Source organism: Spodoptera frugiperda, chromosome 16 (genome assembly GCF_023101765.2).
Source record: "Spodoptera frugiperda isolate SF20-4 chromosome 16, AGI-APGP_CSIRO_Sfru_2.0, whole genome shotgun sequence".
Taxonomy (NCBI): domain Eukaryota; kingdom Metazoa; phylum Arthropoda; class Insecta; order Lepidoptera; family Noctuidae; genus Spodoptera; species Spodoptera frugiperda.
Genome location: NC_064227.1, coordinates 1391124 through 1412269, shown reverse-complemented (window position 1 = coordinate 1412269; position 21146 = coordinate 1391124). Strand labels below are relative to the sequence as shown.

The following is a 21146-nucleotide window of genomic DNA, read 5'->3' as shown; positions in this document are numbered from 1 at the left end:
AGTTTATTTGAACCGATTTAAAAAAGAATCAACATATATATATATATATATTTTTACATAAATAATTTACTATGTTGCACATTCTATGTTCCAGACGACATCGAGTGGCCGTCGGAGGAGGACTTCCCCATCGCGGTGGAGGCGCGCGCCATCATCACGGAGCTGCTGGCCAGGAACCCACGGGACCGGCTCGGGACTGGCGGCACGCACCAGGTCAAGGTATGACGGGAGTTTTTGTTGTATGGTATTTTTTTTCGACATGCTTTTTATACCCTCAGAAGTAGGTAGAAGTGCACATTACGACACGTAATGTCGTTGTACAGTGATTTATATCTACTCTTCACTATTCACTATTGGTGTTAAAAGACCTATGTAATAGGAGGGGGGAGGGAAGGGAACCCTATTGCGATATCCTGAACACGATTTCAGGCTCCGTGCTACTACTGAGAAATTTTGGAAAAAACCGAAAAAAGTCCAGTATAGCTTTGCTCGATTTTATTTGGCTTACCCCATTTGTCTGTTTGTCTAATGCAATATACACTATTTAATTTAATGTATCTACACTGTACTATTCCTAGTCTATAGTGTTAAAAAAATAATAACCTATGATTACATTGTGCAGGAACACGTGTACTTCTGTGGCCTGGACTGGAACAACCTGTTGCGAAGGAAAGCGGAGTTTATACCGCAGCTGGACAACGATGAGGACACCAGCTACTTCGACAGTTAGTATTGTTTTACTTTCATTATAATTTATTCAATTTCAAGTAACTTTAACTTGGAAGATATCAGGGAATACTGCTGCCTGTTTCCCGGTTAAATATGTATGTAACATCTTAGTTGGGTATATGACACCCACGGAAAGAGCGGGAGTGGTCAAATGTATTCTACTCTGCCGACACTAACCTAACTATCTATATTAATATAATATTATAAAGTTAAACAGTTTATACGGACGCTCTAATCTCTGGAACGTCTAAGATCTACGTGAGACTATTGGGCTAATACTCAAACGTCACTTAATTTTGAGACGCTTTTAAGAATAGTTTTGTTTCTGAAAATTCTTTATAAAATACAGAGATAGAACGATATTTAAGTACATATAACTTAAAATGGAGCAGTGTTCCAGTATTTGGGCGTATAATATATATTTTTTTAATATTGTGTGTCGTACCCTGGCAGTGACCTACTAACGCATATTTTAATAGTGTGTCACACACCGGTAATGAACCTATTAACGTATTATCGCTTGCAGCGCGCTGCGACCGCTACAACCACAGCGAGGTGGACACGGACGAGGCGGCGGAGCCCCCCGAGGCGGCCGACGACGCCGGCCTCTTCGCCGCCTTCTCCTCCACCTCGCCGCAGTGGCGCCGACACTACCACCACTCCTGCGCTGAACACGACTCTAGGGTACGTCTTCTATCTCCCAACTACAGGTGACAGAGTGTCAGACTCTTATTGACTGAACACAACTACACATGCCGGAGTAACCTATGCCGACTATAGCCCCAGACTCTAGGGTACGTAAAATAAATGTATTCTAACACGGCATGGGGATCACCGGTGATCGTTAGTGGAGAGTTTGCCTTCAATAGTTAAGATTGAACCCAAAGAAAGAATGACGGAGGTTCTCAAATCAAGTAACAGGTATGTTTTTTATGATTTAGTACGACAAATTAGCAGACGTAAGCAATGGACACCTGTAACATTCAAGTGCGGTGCCGACTTTCTATAGTTAGGATTAGAGTATGGGTTAGCAATTAACATCGTCCAACGACACCAGAGGACTCGAGGGTCAGAGTTTTATTAGACAATCTTTCATGTAAAATGTAGTTTTTTTAATGGTGTATTCAGCAAGTCAGATCTGCTGTTCAAAGTTAATATTGGGTATGTATGTAGTTATTTAATAAAGATGCATAATTTGGAGAGAATCCTATCGCATCACGATGAGATTTATACTTTTTTGATGGTCGGCTATATGTTGTAGATATATCATCAGATATCAGGTTCAATCCCTGATTCTGCCAACATATTATAATTAGCATTTTCGGAACTTAGCAATAAGAGGTATCGAATTTTTTCCTTACGTGACATAATTAACAAAAATACTTCACTGTTAATAAATAAAGATCTGCTCTGAACACCCTACTAAGGTATAAAAATGGTAAGTTTAATTTCAATAATAATACTACAATAGTCTAATAGTTGTTGGAACCAGTTCATCAAACGGAGTACTGCAAACAAAAGGTAATCTGTCTTAGTATATTTTCCAAAAGCTCTATAATTCTACCTATATAGTTACCCTATAAACCACCTATAAACATGAAGCAAGTACAAAGAGGAGATGCCATAATGTGATTGTGCACTGTGACACAAAAAAACGGCCCTGTCCAATGATATTATAAGTAAAAATGTGTAGATAGATTATAAGCGCTCAGAAAGTGGCACATTAAAATGTGGACAGTTGGTAATATGTTTCTTGTATGAGACCCCTAGATGGAAAATAGAGGGGGTGTGGTTTGTAACGTCCCGCGCTCCCCGTAAAATGTCACGCATTACGTTAAAGGGAAATCCAGTTATGATATCTTCTCTTTGTATTTGCTTCAAGTATTATCCTATATAGTATATAGAGTTATATTATTTTTGCTTACTATAGTTCTAGACTGATCCTTTTCATTACAATCTTGCACTTGATTATCAAAATAAAATAATTTTCCATCATTTTTCTATACATTATCTAAAATAATTATTTTATTGAAATATTGGTTTGTACGCGATAGTATCTTGAAATAACAAATAATAGATGTATAATGTCTTATAGACATCATTATGTATCTAGGTTAAACACAGAGAAATAAATTTAAGAAATATTAGTAGTGGGTAAAATCTAGTTATCGGGTGCAATCGTGGTGAAAATATTAGTAATTAATAAGAAAATACATAAAAAATATTGTCGTAGGAAAAATCTAGTTACATGTGTTACAACCGTGGTGCAAAATTAGTCTCATAAATACGTATAGTCGAATAAAGAACCACGTTTAATAAATAACTGAAAATTAAAAATCAAATCAATTTAATTTGCTTAGAAAAGTAGTACATTAATAAATCCAGGCGTCCTAGGCATTAAAATAATATTCCTGATTAGGAAAAAAAGTGTTTAACACATTCCTACTTTAATCCTTGCGAGCAAAGCAAGCTTGAAGTTGTCTTCATAATTTAAAAAAAATCAAAGGAATTTCAGTTTCATTAAACAATGTAAACATACATCATGAAACGAATTATGTTTAGTCTTTCATATGTAAATGAACTTGGTCGTAATTAAAAATTTTCACGGTACTATACAGCGATCGCCACATACGTGACGATGTCGCTATTCAAAAATATAATAGAAGAGGCCTATGTCCAGCTTTTGTGGGGCTGCTGAAATATTTTCAGCGGCGAGACCTATGTAAACGCTTGTAACGAAACCATAGCGACATCTAATTCGATCCCAACGCCATCTAGTTGTGAAATCGGAACTAATTTGAGTACTAACTTTTTCATGACGATTTTTTTTTAGTTTTTTACCTAATTCGGTTAATACGGGTGTTGTTTTATATGGGAAAAATATTTTCGGGATTTTTAGGGCGTTTTTGGGGGAGTAAATTGAAAATTTAGGTTAGGTTTTTAGTACTTTCTATGTTACGGGTTTTCTACATATTTTGCTACCGCATAATCGTAATGTGTAATAATATTCTATATATCTATGTTAAATTTTGAATGTCAGGAATAATATTAAAATTCAAATACATACTATTCGTATATTCAATCACTTCATCGTAGATATATCCTTAACAGTAAAATACAATTAAAGAGTATACAATACATTTCTCTATACTATAAATTATATCGCGGAGACATAAATTCATAGAATTTGGACAAGGCAGTGTCCTTTAAGAAATGGACTTTCTCAGATGAAGTCGATTTTTTCACCTTGAGGTCAAAAACAGACCATAAGTATTTTATTATTTTTATAAAGAAGTAATAAAGAAAGAACACGATGGTAACCACTTACCACCAGGTGAGCGGTGTACTTTCTTACCGCCGTCAAGATATTAAAATCAAAGTTTATTTGCACCATTGTAGGATTTTAAAGGGAAAAAGAAATATTCTATATACATACATATAACCAGAGGCGTAGCGTATCTTAGCGGGGCCCCCTATAAAAATTATTTGGGACCCATTTTTCTTCCAGGGGGGGGGTTTGCTAATGCAAGTTGGGGGCCCCGTATAATTAATACGGCGCTAGCTACGCCCCTGCTTATAATGTAGTTTTCTATCACCACACCTCACTCTCTCTCAGTAGCCGTAACGCTTGAAGTCTGTTTGTTTATTTGCGGTTATATCGTTAACAGAGCACGGACAGTTGGCCCGGCACCCCGGACAGTGCGGGTCCGCCCACTACCCCCACCGCGCCGCTGCATCACCATCCTAAATGTCCGGTGAGTGGAATTATTATATGTGTAGATGGTTTTTTGATTCTTAATTGTTGTTGTTAAGTGTTAAGTAATGTTTTTATAATGTTTTATCATGAAAGGTTTAGCGCAAACTATTTTTGTTTGTGTATACGGTGAATAGATACAGAAGAGGGGTGAATAAATCTTGGGTAAATATTCTAAGATCTATTCTTGTGTCTATTCACTCTGTTTTACGGCACTAAAAATCTGGTTTCAGCCAAGCCCAATGCAGTCGGTTTATGACCAGAGTCAGTGTGTCCTACTTCTTTTTTTAAGACTGCATTTGAAAGATGTTCGTGTTAGTCCCCGTGTATGTGCATAGTGATGCAATTTTGTATTCTTTAACATTATAATCATATTGATTATTTCTTCCCCAGATGGTGGGAGGCACATCGACAGCGGAGTCTTCCCAGACGGACAGCGACGACGTGTCGCCGGCGGCACGGCGCCGCGCCGCACTGCGGCCGCAACACGGCCCGCAACATGGCCCGCACCACTCCCTGCACGCGCACCCCCTGGCACACCCCCACCCCCACCCGCACCCCATCCCCCACCCGCACCCCGCGCCCGCCTTGTTGCCACATCCCCATCTATCTACTACTTCTACATCAATGGCGCTTGTGCCTAGACTGTAAGTATTTGTTGTTATTGTTTTTTGTTTTTTGTAAAATTATATTTCATTCATAATTTTCATGTTTTTATAAAGGTTAACAGTAGAAATAATACAAAAAACTTATAGTTGAAATTAATTATTATAGCTAGAATTTATGATAAACATACTTGCCGCATTTCAAAAAGAAATATCAAACCAGACTTTATATATTTTTGAATCATTATACAGCTATAAAATAACCATAATTTCTCTATAGATCCGATATATCGAAGAAGGACGAGCCCCACAAGAGCCTTAGCCTGGACAAGCCCGACCGGGTCGAGCGCCCCGACCGCCCAGACCGCCCAGACCGCCCGGACCGCCCCGAGCGGCCCGAGAAATCGCGCCCCACTGCCATCGTCCCCAAGTCCATGCGACGGTCCGCTAGCACGTCTGGACTGTCCCTGGTTATACATCCAGGTATGGTTTTAATATATTGAAAATATCCGTCGCTAGGTTTGTTTGTGATAAGCTCAGAAACTGATGAACGTATTTCCATGTGATATTAATCACTGGATGTAACTGTGTAGACTGTGGGTAGAAAATTGATTCGTAATTAAGTACATTTTTACTATTTGCTACATAACAGCCCGGTTTGTAAAGTGACTAAATAATCGTTTACAGTGAAACCGTGTTGTGGGTTCGATTCCCGTACGGAAAAAATATTTGTGTGATCTACAAAAAGTTAGTTGTAACGTTTAAAAAAGGCAGTAGATACTAGGTATCACTGTGACAGTTCACCATGATGTATCTCTCATTTTGCGCTATAATGATGTTTTTTATTTGAATCTATACTAATATTATAAAACTGAAGAATTTGTTTCATTGTTTGTTTGTTTGAACGCGCTAATCTCTCTCTGGTCCGATTTGAAAAATTCTTTTAGTGTTGGATAGTTCATTTATCGAGGAAGGTTATAGGCTATTAAACATCACGCTATGACCAATAGGAGCCGAGCAGAGCGGGTGAAACCGCGCGGAAGTAGCTAGTATGTTATATGTCCTTATTGCCCAACACGCCACTATAACCCGATGTCCTACCCCCCAGCAGACGACAGTACGCTGAGTATCGGCGCGGGATCCCCGTGCGCGGGCAACACGTCGTCCACGAACTCGTCCCGCGACTCGTCCCCCTGCCGGGACCCCCCCTCGCCCTTCGCGCTGCCCAGCCACTCGTGAGTATACTTCATCATCTATACTAATATTATAAAGATGAAGAGTTTGTTTGTTTGATTGATTGTTTGTTTGTTTGTTTGTTTGTTTGAACGCGCTAATCTCCAGAACTACTGGTCCGATTTGAATAATTCTTTTTGTGTTGGATAGAGCATTTATCGAGGAAGGCTATAGGCTATAAACATCACGCTATGACCAATAGGAGCCAAGCAGAGCGGGTGAAACCGCGCGGAAGTAGCTAGTGGTTACATAAAATACATTTGTCTAAGATTGTACATACAAAGTTAGGATAGTAGCTTTTCATAGACATTTATCCTGAGGGGACTGTACATGCAAAGATAGGTGTTTTATAGACTATCCTATACAAAATACTGCTGCTGCTCCTTTATCTCCATAGACAGATCACCTGATGGTAAGCAATCAGTGCCGCCCATGGACACCCGCAACACCAGAGGAGGTATAAGTGCCTTACCGATCTTTTGAACATTGAGAATTTGCGGATTATGCCTTCACTGCCCTCACTATGTGTTACAAATTTATTATTAAACGCTTAACTTGACCCATTTGTTGGCTTCGGTATTTAGTAATTGGAATTTTACCTCTTTCCTGACGACAGATCGATGTGATATTTGGTACATGCTCTTAATCTTGACCATACGATAATATTATCATAATTACCTCCATTATGGGTATTAATGGAGTATAACCGTTTAACATAATAATATTTTTCGTGTATTAGTTGTTATACTAGTCTAGCGGTCAAGGATTTGTTGGTTCATTTTCAAATGCCCTAAATAACCAAGATTTATTTCCTCTAACCCTATATCTTAATTTCCAGGCTGATCCAGTCGTCGAAGCCCCCGATAGTGGTGCGGCGCGGGCCGCGCGGGTTCGGGTTCACCATCCACACCGTGCGCGTCTACTACGGCGACACCGACTACTACACCATGCACCATCTTGTCTCGGTAAGTTTATCGTCGTATCGTATATATACAAGTTAATATTTTCGCTTAATTTTCAAAAATTTAAAGAGATATTGAGTAAAAAGATCTTAAATAACTTCAATAAGCAATAATAATTTGCTAATTACAAGCTACCATGTTTAAACAGTGACACGTGAATTTATCGAAATACAGTTTTAATAGATAAGACTGCACGGTTGGTGTGGTTACCGGGCAAAGGGCTGCCATGCAACGTGTCGTGGGATTGATTCTCTTTGGAAAATTTTCCTTTGAATTAATTTTGGTGTATTTTTCAGTCATATAGGAACTTATGCAGTTATTTTTAAATGACAATGAATGTAGGAATGGTTTTACTATTTTTATTGAGCATGTGATATTGTAAACTATACGTTTGTCGCGAAAATTTTCCTTTGAATTAATTTTGGTGTATTTTTCAGTCATATAGGAATTTATCCAGTTAGTTTTAATTGCCAATGAATGTAGGAAATTTTTTATTACAATTTTTTATTGTAAATGTCGGAATGTCCCAGGCGGTGAACGAGCAAGGCGCGGCGTGGGCGGCGGGGCTCCGCGCCGGGGACCTCATCACGCAGCTCAACGGGGAGTCCGTGCAGGGACTGCTGCACACGCAGGTACACATACTTCTTATCAATACGTTTTGTTTTCAAGCAAGTTATAGTAAGTTATGCACAAAGAAAATGCACTTAACCACTCTATATACATATCGTCTTTATCAATTTCGGTGTACTGTAGGAAGAACGCCAAATTCGAAAAAAAATTGGTCTTGTGATTAGGTTAGGTTATAGGTTATCTCTAAATTGACTACACGTGTTGCGCAGTGACTGGGCAATCTGATGGTGAACAACGTGTCACGGATTTGATTTCCGCACGAAACTAGTCTTTGTGTGATCCACAAATAGTTGTTCCGGGTCTGGGAGTGATTTTATACGTTTGCAAACGTATCTACGACCCGAGAGAGAATATTAGTTGATCATTAGTATTTAAAAATGGATTTGTATTTTCTGATAATTAATCCATTGAAGAAGTTAGAAAGTAGATTTTGTCATAAATTATATTTGGGTGTAAATTCCAGTTGAATAAATATGAATATAATGTGTAATTGTAACGTATGTGTTCAGGTTCTCCGACTGCTACTGGCCGCTCCCCACGCCACGCTGCGGGCGACTCCGCTAGACCAAACTACTATACAGGTAAGATCATACTATATTTTATATTTAAATTGAATAAATTCCTATCATTCAATTATTATTTTTATAAAAGAGAAAAATCTGTTAAATGGTAAAATTCATTAAAATCTGAGAGTTACTTACTAGGACATCATTTATTTATTTTTGCTCCTGCACATCGATAGAAAGAGATTTAGTGTGACTACCAAATGTATTCAAACCATTGAAGCCATAATAATTGTCCCCCACATAACAGTAATTTTGCCCATATAGTTATGTCAAAACAATAACTACGAATAAGTACACATACGCGCAATCGATAACTCGTATACCTACGTATTTTTTACACTCCCTCTCCCCCGGCTCCACCTCTTTCTCTCTATTATCTTATTATAATATCATCCCCCCTACAGGCGGGTGGCCGACGTCGTGCATGGTGCGGTCGTCGCGCGACGGCGCCCCCCCGGCCGCGCCCCCGGCGGCGCTGCTCGCTGTTCCGCAGGATCTCCACCAAGCGGGCCTCGCAGGAGATGCACCAGGTATGGACTGATACTCTTCAAGTGTCTTATGCACGGTATAGGGGCATAGTTATTGAAAGATTTGCCTTCAATAGGTACTTATCTACCGACAGTCAAATACTTGAATAATCGTATATGAAATACCTTTTTATTCAATGTCACATGATAACAAGAAAAAATGTGTTAACTTTTTGACCTAAAGTAGAATTTTTAGTCTGTCTGTTGTTTGGATAACCGGACGACAGAAACTATTTCACAATAAATTCTACATAGATAAATGTGTATATTTCCAGATGGTATCATCGGGAGAATGTGTATCGTCCCCATCCCCCGCGCCCGCGTCCCCCGCCGCCGACAGCCCGCTACATACAACCACCACTACACACTACCAACGGTAATTGCAATATATTATGTATAAAAACTATCGTGAGACATACTAAATTATTGAAAAATAACGGCTTATTCACGTGATCGAATTGAGAAAAGCTCGACTAGTTTCAAGTTACAACGGGACTCTTATTCATGAGCAGCGTGATAATGTCGCACAGTCATGACTGAGTGAGTAAGACGTTATTTTCAATCAATTATTATGAAACTTTACTAATACATATTATAATTAAATCGTATATTTTAAATAACTTTTGTCTGCCAATAATAATGAAATTTATTTCCCCAGGCCATCTTCCCTCCACGGGTTGAAGCACAAGTTAGTAGCAGGCGGTGGAGTAGGCGCAGTGGGAGGAGGGGGTGAAGTCCGCCGCGCCTCCCTGCAACACATGCCCCTCTCCCCCCTCGCACGCACCCCATCCCCCTCGCCGCAACCACAACCGGCCTCGCCTACTAGGTAAGGACAGTTTTAAGATTTTTTATTATTATTAAATTTACTGTAGGTGTTAACAACTCTTTTAAACAAGAGACGTAAATACTAGTCGAATAGAATACTTATAAATGGTTTAGTCATATTGAAAGCATAGGTGCTAAAATATTTACCAAAGAGGTCAATCGAGTAAGCATACTTGGGTAACCGGTAGAAGGTGCCCTAAGCTGACGTACTTCGACCGAACATCGGTAGAGGGCGCCCTAAACCGACATACTTCTACATATAGGCGATATGTATTTAAAAAGGGTTTAAATTAAAAGTCAGAAAAAATCAGAAAAAGTCTTGAAAAATCGACGAACATTCAATTGTGAAGAGAAGCGAAGCTTACATACATGAAGAGTTTAAAAAAAGTCGATAAATAGGTATCAATTTTTCAAGCTAAAACTCACTACCAACTTAAATTACTTTTAAAAAGACATTAAAATAAATAAACGTTAAATTGATACTCTTCAGGATTCGAACCAACGACCTTACTTTGGAGGATCCACAAAACATTTCGACATTAGATTTTTATGTTACAATAGATTTTTGTTAAATACATACTTTACAAAATGTTAGAAAAGTCATAAATATGTTCGTTCATTCATACATTGTCTATGTCACAAGCTGTTTCATGGGATTGTTTGTCTATGTCTGTGTGATGTCTATATTGTCTATGTGCATGTGTAACTAAAAAACTACATGTATACATTACATTCATGTGTTTATGTTACTCAAAATAATTATGTTTATGTGAAAACATTTCACTATGGGTTCGTTCACTATCGAAGAATTGACTATAGTTTAATTATTGATTAATTATCAGTACCCTTAGTACGAGTTTGGTTAACGTTCAAAGTAATCGAAATAAGATCGCGTTCGAAGTTCTGATTGGTTGGTTTATTCGAGCTGGCTAATCAGAAAGCCGAACGTGTGAATCGATGAAGCTAAGATAATATAACACAGAAAAGAAGACTTTTATATGAAAAAAGTTCTATATTCGTACATACCTATTTCGATTTCTATTCAACGATTTCACACATATTAACATTTCAATGTCTTGATACAATAATTTATAATATCAACACATTCTAAGCTAACAAACCACGTTTTAATACAAATCTTGTGTTTTAAAATGGATCATACTTTGTATCTAACCATCACTGTCCAATCATTCACCACCACCATGTAACCACTTCACCAGCCGATGCGAAGCGCGAAGCCCCTCCCCCTTGGCCGTGCGGGACTGCGCGGGAGTGGGGGGCGTGGCCGGGGGACGGAGGGCGTGGCCTCGCCGGGACCCCGCCTCCCCACTGCTCAGAAGAGCTCTCTCGCCTGACAGGTATTGGGATCTTTCCTTTATAGTAGCATTTTTTTTGGTGTTGAAACGGTAAGAGTAGAAATTTTAGATTGTTTATGACTGAAATTAACCAATCTTAATCTGGATTAATCCTCAAATCCCTAATTCAAAAGACCGGCAACGCTCTTGTAACATCTCTAGTGTTACGGGTGTCCATACGTACCGTGGATTGCTTACCACCAGTCTGCTAGTTCGCAGATTGACTTACAGACGTTTCGATAAAAATCTAAAATCTTGAGATTTTTGACAGAAAATCCATACGAATCATGTCAAAAATCGATTTATAGATTTTGTATTGAGATTGGTTATTCATTTCAGTCGTTGCTAAATTAGATTCAGCATAGTTCCAGTTGAAATATGTAGTTTCAATTTGTTCTCCGTTTGTACGTACGTAATGTTTGGATTTCCGTACAATAAGTTGTTAAAAGGGGTAAGTATCGATGTAGCTGTGTATCTATGCATGTGCTATTATGTGCTTAATGCATTGTGTGTGTGTTCACGTGCTTACGTCATTCGATGTTGTCATATTCTTTCGTATTTTCATTACAGTAGTTTAATCGATGTTTAGTTTAGGTTTAACATGTGTAATAGTGTACTTTAGGTTTAAAATAATAATATTTACTTTACATATTGTGTTTATATTGTTTTTGTAGATACAAGAAATACGGAAGATTAAAATATAAAAAAACATTTGTAAATAATAATACTCTCAATAGAAAATAAAATAACATTATTGCCCATTAACTTTATTAAAGTTATACCATGTTTTACAATACAATAATCATCAAACTTTATCCCCTACAGACTACACCCCCGCTCGGCGGAATCGAAGTGCTCGATATCGCCACTATGTTGCGGGGGCGCGGGCGCCGTGTCAGGCTCAGTAGCCAGTGCGGGCAGCGGCGCAGGGGGCGCGCGGCGCGGCGTGGTGTGGCGGGCCGCCGCCCCCGCGCCCCCCACGCCCACGCCGCCCCCCGCCGACAAACTCGACGATGCGCCCGCGCCGCTGCCCAGGATCGCGGAGGAGAAGGACTCCCCTACACATCATGCTAGGAACTTGCCTAATAGGTAATGATAACACATGGTTTCTTAATAGAGAGCCTAGTAATTTTTATAGAAAATTAATTCCCTTATATCTTCACTATTTGGTTTTTAGATAATATTAGTGAGCACATGTACTTTTGTAGTAATTAGACTGTAATACGTACTTACTTACATAAAGAATTTCACAGTAAAACATCAGATATATTTATGATAAGTTGTGTTTAATTAAAAAAAAAACAACAGCATATAAACTTGTGTAGTGTAACTATAATATTGAGTAATAATTACCTTTTTGCGTAGTATTTTAAAAATGTATTCTTATATATGCCATACTAAAAATAGACTTAACTCACCGTACCCCCTAACGCTTACCCCGTCCCCCCAGGACCCCGTCCAAGCAGGCGGCGCCCAGCATCTTCACGTCGTCCCCCAAGCCGAGCCTGGACAAGTCGGCGTTCGACACGTCGGCCTCGTTCGCGTCGCTCTCTCTCTCCGACGAGTCCTTCATTGACACGTCCGCTGATCTCTCGCTACTGGACACGTCGCGAGAGGTGTATTTGGGTAAGTTTTGTGTGTGTGTATACTTATTCTGTTGATTTATTTGTTCAGATAATAATTTAATTTTTAAGTTAGATTTTGTAGGCGAATATGTAGGAATTTCTGAAAAGAAGGATTTTTTTTATGGAACAAACCGGTAACCGAGCAGACGGATCACCTGATGGTAAGCCGCCCATGGACGCTTGAAACACCAGAGACGTCACAAGTGCGAAACACAACGCGCAAGTGTTGTTTTGCGTCAGTTTTCTGTGAGGGCGTGGTATCACTCCAGTCACGCCAGCCCATTCGTGCCTAAGCATGGCTCTCCATCTGTACTGTGATGTCATAGTACAACGTTTCATGTATTGTATTTTTTAAATATACAAGCAAGTAAGGTTATCACCTAACAATGTGTTAAAGCTATTGAATTGCGTGAGTATTTTCATAATTTACGTAATACATTTTCTCGAAATCGTTTCAAAAACACCTTTCCACCTTACAGATGACAGTCGAACAAGCACGGACGCGAGCATAATTATAGAAGAGAAACCGAAAAAGATCACAATACCCGACCCACCAGTGGAAGTACAGCCTAAAGCCAGAAAGAAATCCGACTCTAGTCTCAAGGACGAGGACTTAAAATCGAAAGACAAGCAAAAAACCAAACCAGAAAAGCCAGAATTAAAAAAACAAGATTCCATATCCAGAATTGAAGAGAAAATGGACTATGCAGCAGTGTTGAAAGAAGATAAGTCCAAAGAAAAAGTCATGGAAAGGACTGGTTCAGTGAAAAAGGTTGAGAAACAAGAGAAAGAGAAAAAAGTGGAGAAAGACAAGAAACAGGAGAAGGTTGAAGCGAAGAGGAGTGAGTCTGTCAAGAGGAGTGAGGGGCTCAAGAAGCAGGAGTCTGTTGATACTATTAAGGTAAGGGTTTAGATAGTGTAGTTTATATTATATTATGCTTTGAAAGTAAATTATTAACTTCATTAAAGGACCAAGAAAGACAGCCAAATATTTGTTCTTTAAACTTCTTTTGAACTTATCTGGGGGTTTACTCTTGAATCCAATCCCGATCGACATTGCTATTGTACAATTTCGTACTCTTGAGTTGCAACATGAGCGCCCATTGCATCCGAATTGCGTGGATATTGAATGAATGAACTAAATGGTATTGAATTTGCCATTATATTCCGTACTTTGAATCTATTTTAACAGCTACGATTGAGGTTGTATAGTTTTGACATTGAATAATTATTGATACTAGTGGTCGCCTAGTGGCCGAAATTCGACCATATATGATTTAATTTGCAATACCACTTAACGTACGTTGAAGGATAATTTTTATTTAATTCAAACTCTTTTATAAATCTCTTTTCATATGAGACGTGAGAATATCATCGCAATGTCTATCGATTTTGACGTTTTGTCAAATACGATCAGTTACTATGCATGTGTGTGTAATGTTTTATTTATTGATTTAATGTACTTTATAAGCATTATTTTTGAAAAATATTAGCGCTATGCACTTCTCCTACACATAAACTATAAGTGTACCAAATTTTATGCTCCTACGTCCGCGCAATTTTCGTAAAAACATTTACAAAGTTTTTGCTTCACGTATTAATATGTATATAGATTTTATTGGATTGAAAATGCATTGTCATTGTTATTGGTTAAGAGTAAGCACCCTGATCAAGAAACCAGTAGGCCTCATTGTAAAATGCTTTGCCTGTTAACCTTTTTTGTTATATTAATAATCATCTCCCATTCCAGTCACCAGAACCACTGGAATCGGAAGGTCGTTCGAAGAACAGCATGGTCAGCAAGCTGCTGGGAGTGATGGGGCGCAAGGGGACCAGGGATAGAGACGATGATGACCACAGAGGAAGCAAGAAAGCTGATAAACATGCCAAGAAGAAGGTAGGCTCGATTATTTTGATTTTTTTATGAGACAAGGTGGCAATCGAGAAGAAGGATCACCTGATGGTAAACAAGCGATGATGCTTATGGACACCGTTTACACAGGATTAGGGTTGGGTATTAGGGTATGGGGGATTGGGGTTTGAGATATTGCTGGATGAGGGATTGGGGGATTGGGGGACTGGGGGATAAGGGGATTGGGGGATTGGTGTATTAGGGAGTTTAGAATCCAAATTGTGTCTTATTAATCGGTGACATTTAAATGAGACATTTTATCATGTAATCAGGTTTTACCATCTTGGAAAGTTAACATTTAGACGATAATGTAATGTTCATGCAATACAAGCTAACCCCATTATAATTTCATTATAAAATGTTTCAGAGTAGTAACCTACCACCGCAACCACAACAACCGGTCAAGTCAGAACCGGTCACGCAAGAGAAACCTTCAGATAGAGAATCAGAAGAAAAGAAATCGAAGAAATCCCGCGGTAGAGCCTCCAGCTCGTCATCAGGAGAAAAGTAAGACAGATATATGTAATCTTCATAAGTGCGAGCGAGACGGACTTATATTTACACGTTCGGTCCAGCGCACACCGGCGGAGGCGCGGCAAAGATACTAAGAATAAATCAATTTAAAATAAACCTTAAGTACTACGGCATACGGATGAAAACGGCATGTCAAAGATAGGAAATGTATCTTAGTATCTTCGCCGCGTCTCCGCCAGTGTACGCCGGGCCTAGGACGTTGACTAAGTGCGAAAGTGATAGACATATTTCTTCGATAGTGTGGGAGTGAGATAGATAAATAGATTGATTTCGTTTCGCTGTCAAATTAAGCTTTTAAGTGGTGATGTTAAGTAAGTTATAGCGAGGTTGGGAATTAGATGGGTGGGTATATTCTAGCGTCTATCGTATTTTTAGAGGTGTTTAGCTTTGCTTGAGTGTAAATACAGGGTGTGTTTTTTAATCACACATCAATATACAGGCTGTGTAAGAAAAATCATTTCCGAGTAAGTTGTGTGATTTTAAAATGTGTCCTGTATAGACAAACGACTGTATTTAGAGAAACAGCTCTTATGATCATCTTCGCTGCTTCGTAATGGGGTAAGCAGTTATGTAAGTCGTGAGACAAGTAGTGAGAAGTAGGCTAAAGATTGATTCTGTGTTAATTACGTGTTTATATTGCTCGTACGTGTTTCACGCCGGTTCGATGGTATACCGATATTTTACTTAGACTCTGTAAATAGATATTTTCAATGTAAATACGAGGCAGAGTTTCAGATTTCATACATTTTCTTTTAAAATCGACTTCTTTGTGATATTTATTTTAAACTACTTTTTCTACTATAATAATAATCTGACCAACTTTTGTATGTTAATAATACTTACTATTAATTTCTTTATCTTTCTTTAAAAGTCGCATTTGCTAAACAAGTAATCAAAAGCTGATATGTGTCAAATATTCACATTAATTGTCAGTGTTTCTGTTAAAATCTTAATATTCAGTACAATGTCTGGTTTCTCTGCCTTTTTCTAAACGTAATTAGTAATTAAATTAATTAAAACATGTTTAAGATTCTATCGAGCTATCGTACACTTATGAAGATTTGTTCATTCATTATAAAACATCATCATATCAGCCACGAGACATCCACTGCTGAACATAGGCCTCCCCCGATGACTTTCAGATAGGCTGGTTGGAAGCGACCTGCATCCAATGGCGGCCGGAGGCCTTATTGTTTTTCAGATAGTCTGCTATTTAGCACCTTGTAGGAGAGTAGAAAAATAAAATTATATAAGATTGACATCCATTTTGACACATGTCGATGTCATCTCCATACACACGCGCTAAAGTGGCATTTGGCTACAGGGTACAAGTCAGAACCGGATCCCTGCGTCATTAAATTTTTTGTCGTATACAAAATTTTGTATTCTGTATACAAAAAGGCTTTGAGAAAAGGATGGTACGGCCGTGCGTACTTTTTTCTACTCGTCTTGGCGGTGGCACTGCCGTGCCCCCAGATTCGAATGAACAAATATTCATAAGTGCATCAAACCGGCGTTCGGTGTTGTGATTGATACAAATAAATAAATAAAATATATTAAACAATTGTAAAAATATATTACTAAGCTTCATTTAGACTGGTTATAGCGTTAATTGGTAAAAAATTAAATAATTCTCGTGGCAACAACCTCTTTGGTGTGACGTTTTACATGGCTATGAAAAGAGAAAGAGTAATATCGCGTTCTCTTTCTTACTTTTTGAAAAATGAGGCGTAATGTGGTGTAATGTTGATTTTCACCTTGATTGATTTTCAGTTTGTATATGCATAACATTTTTTATTATTTCTTACTGTGAAATAAATTTTAAAAATATTAGCATTTTCTTTTAAATATACTTAATTGTAAATCGATTTATTTATCTATGCCTCATATAGATAGTGAAATCTAAAATGGCGTCCTCCAAAGTGTTGCCAGAACGAAATTTTGCCGCGATTTTATTTGTACATGTCGCTTTTCAGTATTAAAATAATTGAGGCGTTTTGTAAAATCTAAAAAAAAATACCATCAAACTTAAAAAAAAATCTTTTTTATTTATAATTAACTTTTTTTTTGTAATGTCGAGTTTGTTCACGCACTGATTGATATAGTTATCATTTTTTTGTCTTGTATTTAAGGTCTATGTTTATATTAAATCTCATTTTTTTAGTTTTAGTTTTAGTTTAACTTGTAGCATTGTATTTTTTTAGTATTTAGTTTTGTCCTGTACAACGGTTTTGGCACTGAAATGTTCGCTTTTTTGTAAATATAGTTTTTCTAGTAGGACAGGTAAGCAAGCAAGCTAATGCATAATTATAAATACGTTTTGGTGACTATTAAATTAACTTTATCTTGATATAAGTCACCAAAAATTCAAAATTAGATCTCATATTTAATTTATTGATTTTCTAAAGTAATGTTCGGTGGCCAATCTGTCTGTCCTCTTTTTTAACAAGCGACATTAAGTGTCATTCCCACTAAAGCAGGGCTCGTGACGTATGTGATATATTTGATAAAAATGCTTAACTGTCTTTAATGCAATATTTTTTACTCCCGTTTTTAGTTTTGTAGATAAAACATTTTTGTAGTGTATATAAATTCTTATGATTAGTCATAAAAATTTGTATACACAACAAAATAATTTGTTTTTGCGTTTTTTTTACTAATCTGTATCTAATATTATCATTGTTTCATTAAGTAAATATTGTCAGTTAAAATTTCTAACGAAATATTCATAATTCTACCAACCTCGTTCGGGTTTGAGGATAGTGTTAATTTTAGTCACATTCCAGTATGTTTAATATCAGTGCCATAATATGAGGCCTCTGGGACTTTTAATTTGTTTTAAAAACGCTCAGTTTTCTGTCAAAATAGACTAACCTGTCGTGTGAACACAGATCTACGCGAGACACAATGTATTTTCTATTGTTGTCTTATATACGGCATACAAAAGCTTAAAGAACAATTTTATTACAGGTTAGATTATAACATCTGTTTTCATTGTCAAACTATTTGATAAAATTGAGTTTGTACTACATCAGAAAAAAATTACTACAGTATACAAAAAGTTACATATTTTATACATAATTTTGTCTTCTTATTTTCAAACGAATTTATGATTAGTTTTCGTTATTAACTAAGCTTTATAAAGAAACCAGTAACTTAATATAAAAATGACTATATTATTTAGTCTTTGAATAAAACAGGGGCCTCAAAGCAGTCTTCCGAACGAAATACACGTTACATTATAAGTTTAAAAAACGTATTCTGTTGTCATCTTATAAAGGTTTAAATTAGTTTGTCAAAAATTTGGTTAATAACACTGTTTTTGTATTAAAAATGATCTAAAAGCAATGTGAAGCTAATAATTTTTATTGATGTTTAGTTTAAAGGCTGGGTTTCTAATGTATGACAGAGTTATTAGAAGTCAAAACATTTATTGAAATTAGATGTTGGAAGACAAGTTCTTCGTCAAACATTTACGTAAGTCAAACGAAAAATATGATTATAAAAATCGGTATTGAACAGTTTATAAAGTCAACAACAGTCACTTAAATTGTCTAACCGCCGTGTCAGAGTCATTTAATGATGACAAAGTCCTTAAGAATAGTTTTCGATACAAAGTCGTTACTAAGGAATAGTTTAATTAATCATTAATTGTTTCTGAGTGCGGCAGTAAGTATAACCTCTGTCATATTATTAGAAATACAGTCTTTAAGAAGCGAAAAGAAAAATAACATTCCGTCGAAATAACAGATTTGGTTTAGCAACAAATAAAACAAACGTTATTTTTGTTAATTGTAAATATTTTTAATGATTTTAATCAATTTTTGAATGGACTACTTGTCTGCTTCTTGTACGGTTGCAAGAATGAAATAAGTAGTTTATTCAGGTTTCAGTTTTCAGGCTTTGAAGGCATCACAATTCATAATTTGTGCTTCTAACAAATTCTGTGATTTTTATAGTATTTGTTTATGAAATAACTCTCTAAAATTTATAAGATTTTGTATCAAGAAATATTATTTTACTTGATGAAAATTTAGCTAAATGTCGAACAAAATAATAACAGGAATTCAGTGTCATGTTTTCAGTAAAGAGGCTATGGAATACGTAATTAAAATAGTGCAATTAAAATGCGACATGACACCAAAGAATACAGTATCATTGGCTAGTTTGAAATTAACATGAAAATAATATTTTCTTCATGCAAGAGTTAGGTTATAAACAAATACTATAGAAATACAACAGTCCTGAACAAAATGTATCCTTTTATCAATTTTAAACCAATCAATATTGATAATAAGGACAATTTTATACGTAAAATTAATTAAACAATGCTTCTTAGACATTTGTTTGAGACTAATTTCGTTATTGTAAAGAAATATCGTTTTGTAATACTCATGGTTAAATTACTTGTAAAAATTAAGTGTAAATTTAGTTTTGTTTGCATGGTAACACAGGGTGGAAAAACGATTACCCATAAAATGTTATTTTCGCGCGCTATGAGCAATTTATTATTATGGCAACTATTTTTTAATGTGAAGACCAAAAGTTTAAACAATGAATTTTGTGTAGATTATTTTTGATCTTATTGTAATTGTATGTATGTATAAATTGCTTTCGGGACCACTATTTAGAAAAAATACGTTAATTTTTTTATGGAAGCAATCTATATTATTTTAATGGAATTGAGTATAAAATTTAATATGCAAGCTTCGCTCTGGGATGGAGCCCTAAATATGTCGAATGTTCTAGTGACAAGGAATCGCTAATAAGTTACATGTAGTAAATAAATAATACATAAATTCATTTTTATCTTCATGTACGTAGTCTGCCATACAAAATAATTTGTACTTGAACTAGTTTAAATTTAAACTTAGCGTTTAAAATGTTAAATGTGATTTATAAATAAATGAGAATTGTCTTAGTGAGGATATATTTTCTCTAGCGTATCGATTATGTGTATGAATTGAATGTATAATGAAATAAAGTCATGAATTAACTGTTCTTAATGAAGTGTTTTATTTTTTAACTCATAGAAATATTCACTTACAGTGGGACTCGTGTCAAAGCTGTCACATTCGTTTTTTTTTATACCACGACAACGTGTCAAGAAAGGCCCACGGCCCACCTGATGGTAAGTCATTACCGAGGCCTATGAACGCTTGCATCACTTCGGGCATTATATTGCCGATCCTTAAAAATCCCTATTTACTTTCTTCTTAAGGTACCCCATATTGTAGCTTACTGGGAAAACCTCGCATTCCACAATCGGAGGGTCCGATAGAAAGTAGCCGTGGGCATCATATCAAATAATTCCGCGCAACAACCCATTATGTAAGTGGTAGAACACGCGTAGGGGGGCAAAATCTCTCCTTAGACTTAAGTGCTCGAGACCGCTCGTAAGTATAGGATCGTCAACAAGTCTTACAGCTTTCCTTTGGACCGCGTCAAAAGGTCCAAGCTGGTATGGCGCTCCTTGAGTTGCACCACTAGCGCCCAATACATCCGTATTGCGTGAATATTGAATGAATTAAATGGTATTAAGTTTGGCTTTATATTCCGTACTCTGAATGCTATTTTAACAGCTACGATTGGAGTTGTATAGTTTTGTAATTAAATGAATATTGAAATAAAATTGTATTGGTGGATTTAAATTGCAATGATATTGAGATTGGTTTCAAGAGTAAACCTAAAATGGAACAGACATATTTTTGTGTAAATTACCACACCACCTACGACTTATTTTTAGTTGCACCTGAATTAAATCAGTAATTACCCTGTTTTTCAAATACCTCTTACAATTCACATCACCATCACATTATCAGCATACAAGTGGCCACTGCTGACTAAAGGCGAAGAAGGTTTGAACATTAATCACCACTCTTGTTCAAT

General features: G+C 36.8%; 1 protein-coding gene and 1 long non-coding RNA gene across 7 annotated transcripts in view; one reads left to right on the top strand and one right to left on the bottom strand.

The window, feature by feature from the left end:
- The window catches only part of LOC118280651 (microtubule-associated serine/threonine-protein kinase 3), a 96396-nt gene extending 76133 nt beyond the window's left edge, over window positions 1–20263 (top strand). For 2 of the 6 annotated variants that reach the window (XM_035600931.2, XM_050699432.1), the window contains 19 exons: window positions 95–219; window positions 623–725; window positions 1256–1413; window positions 4398–4484; window positions 4877–5130; window positions 5369–5571; window positions 6197–6323; window positions 7160–7286; window positions 7814–7915; window positions 8423–8494; window positions 8884–9009; window positions 9282–9382; window positions 9665–9832; window positions 11052–11189; window positions 12012–12275; window positions 12637–12812; window positions 13291–13712; window positions 14562–14708; window positions 15091–20263. In XM_035600931.2, the coding sequence (XP_035456824.2) occupies window positions 95–219; window positions 623–725; window positions 1256–1413; window positions 4398–4484; window positions 4877–5130; window positions 5369–5571; window positions 6197–6323; window positions 7160–7286; window positions 7814–7915; window positions 8423–8494; window positions 8884–9009; window positions 9282–9382; window positions 9665–9832; window positions 11052–11189; window positions 12012–12275; window positions 12637–12812; window positions 13291–13712; window positions 14562–14708; window positions 15091–15234 (3044 nt within the window). In that variant the 3' untranslated portion in view covers window positions 15235–20263. Of the gene's footprint in view, window positions 1–94; window positions 220–622; window positions 726–1255; window positions 1414–4397; window positions 4485–4876; window positions 5131–5368; window positions 5572–6196; window positions 6324–7159; window positions 7287–7813; window positions 7916–8422; window positions 8495–8883; window positions 9010–9281; window positions 9383–9664; window positions 9833–10321; window positions 10586–11051; window positions 11190–12011; window positions 12276–12636; window positions 12813–13290; window positions 13713–14561; window positions 14709–15090 lie in introns of those variants that run through there. The other 4 variants (XM_050699429.1, XM_050699431.1, XM_050699430.1 and 1 more) reach the window with 4 other exon arrangements.
- The window catches only part of LOC126911585 (uncharacterized), a 297716-nt gene that overhangs the window by 152104 nt on the left and 124466 nt on the right, over window positions 1–21146 (bottom strand). The gene's annotated exons all lie outside the window — the stretch shown is intronic.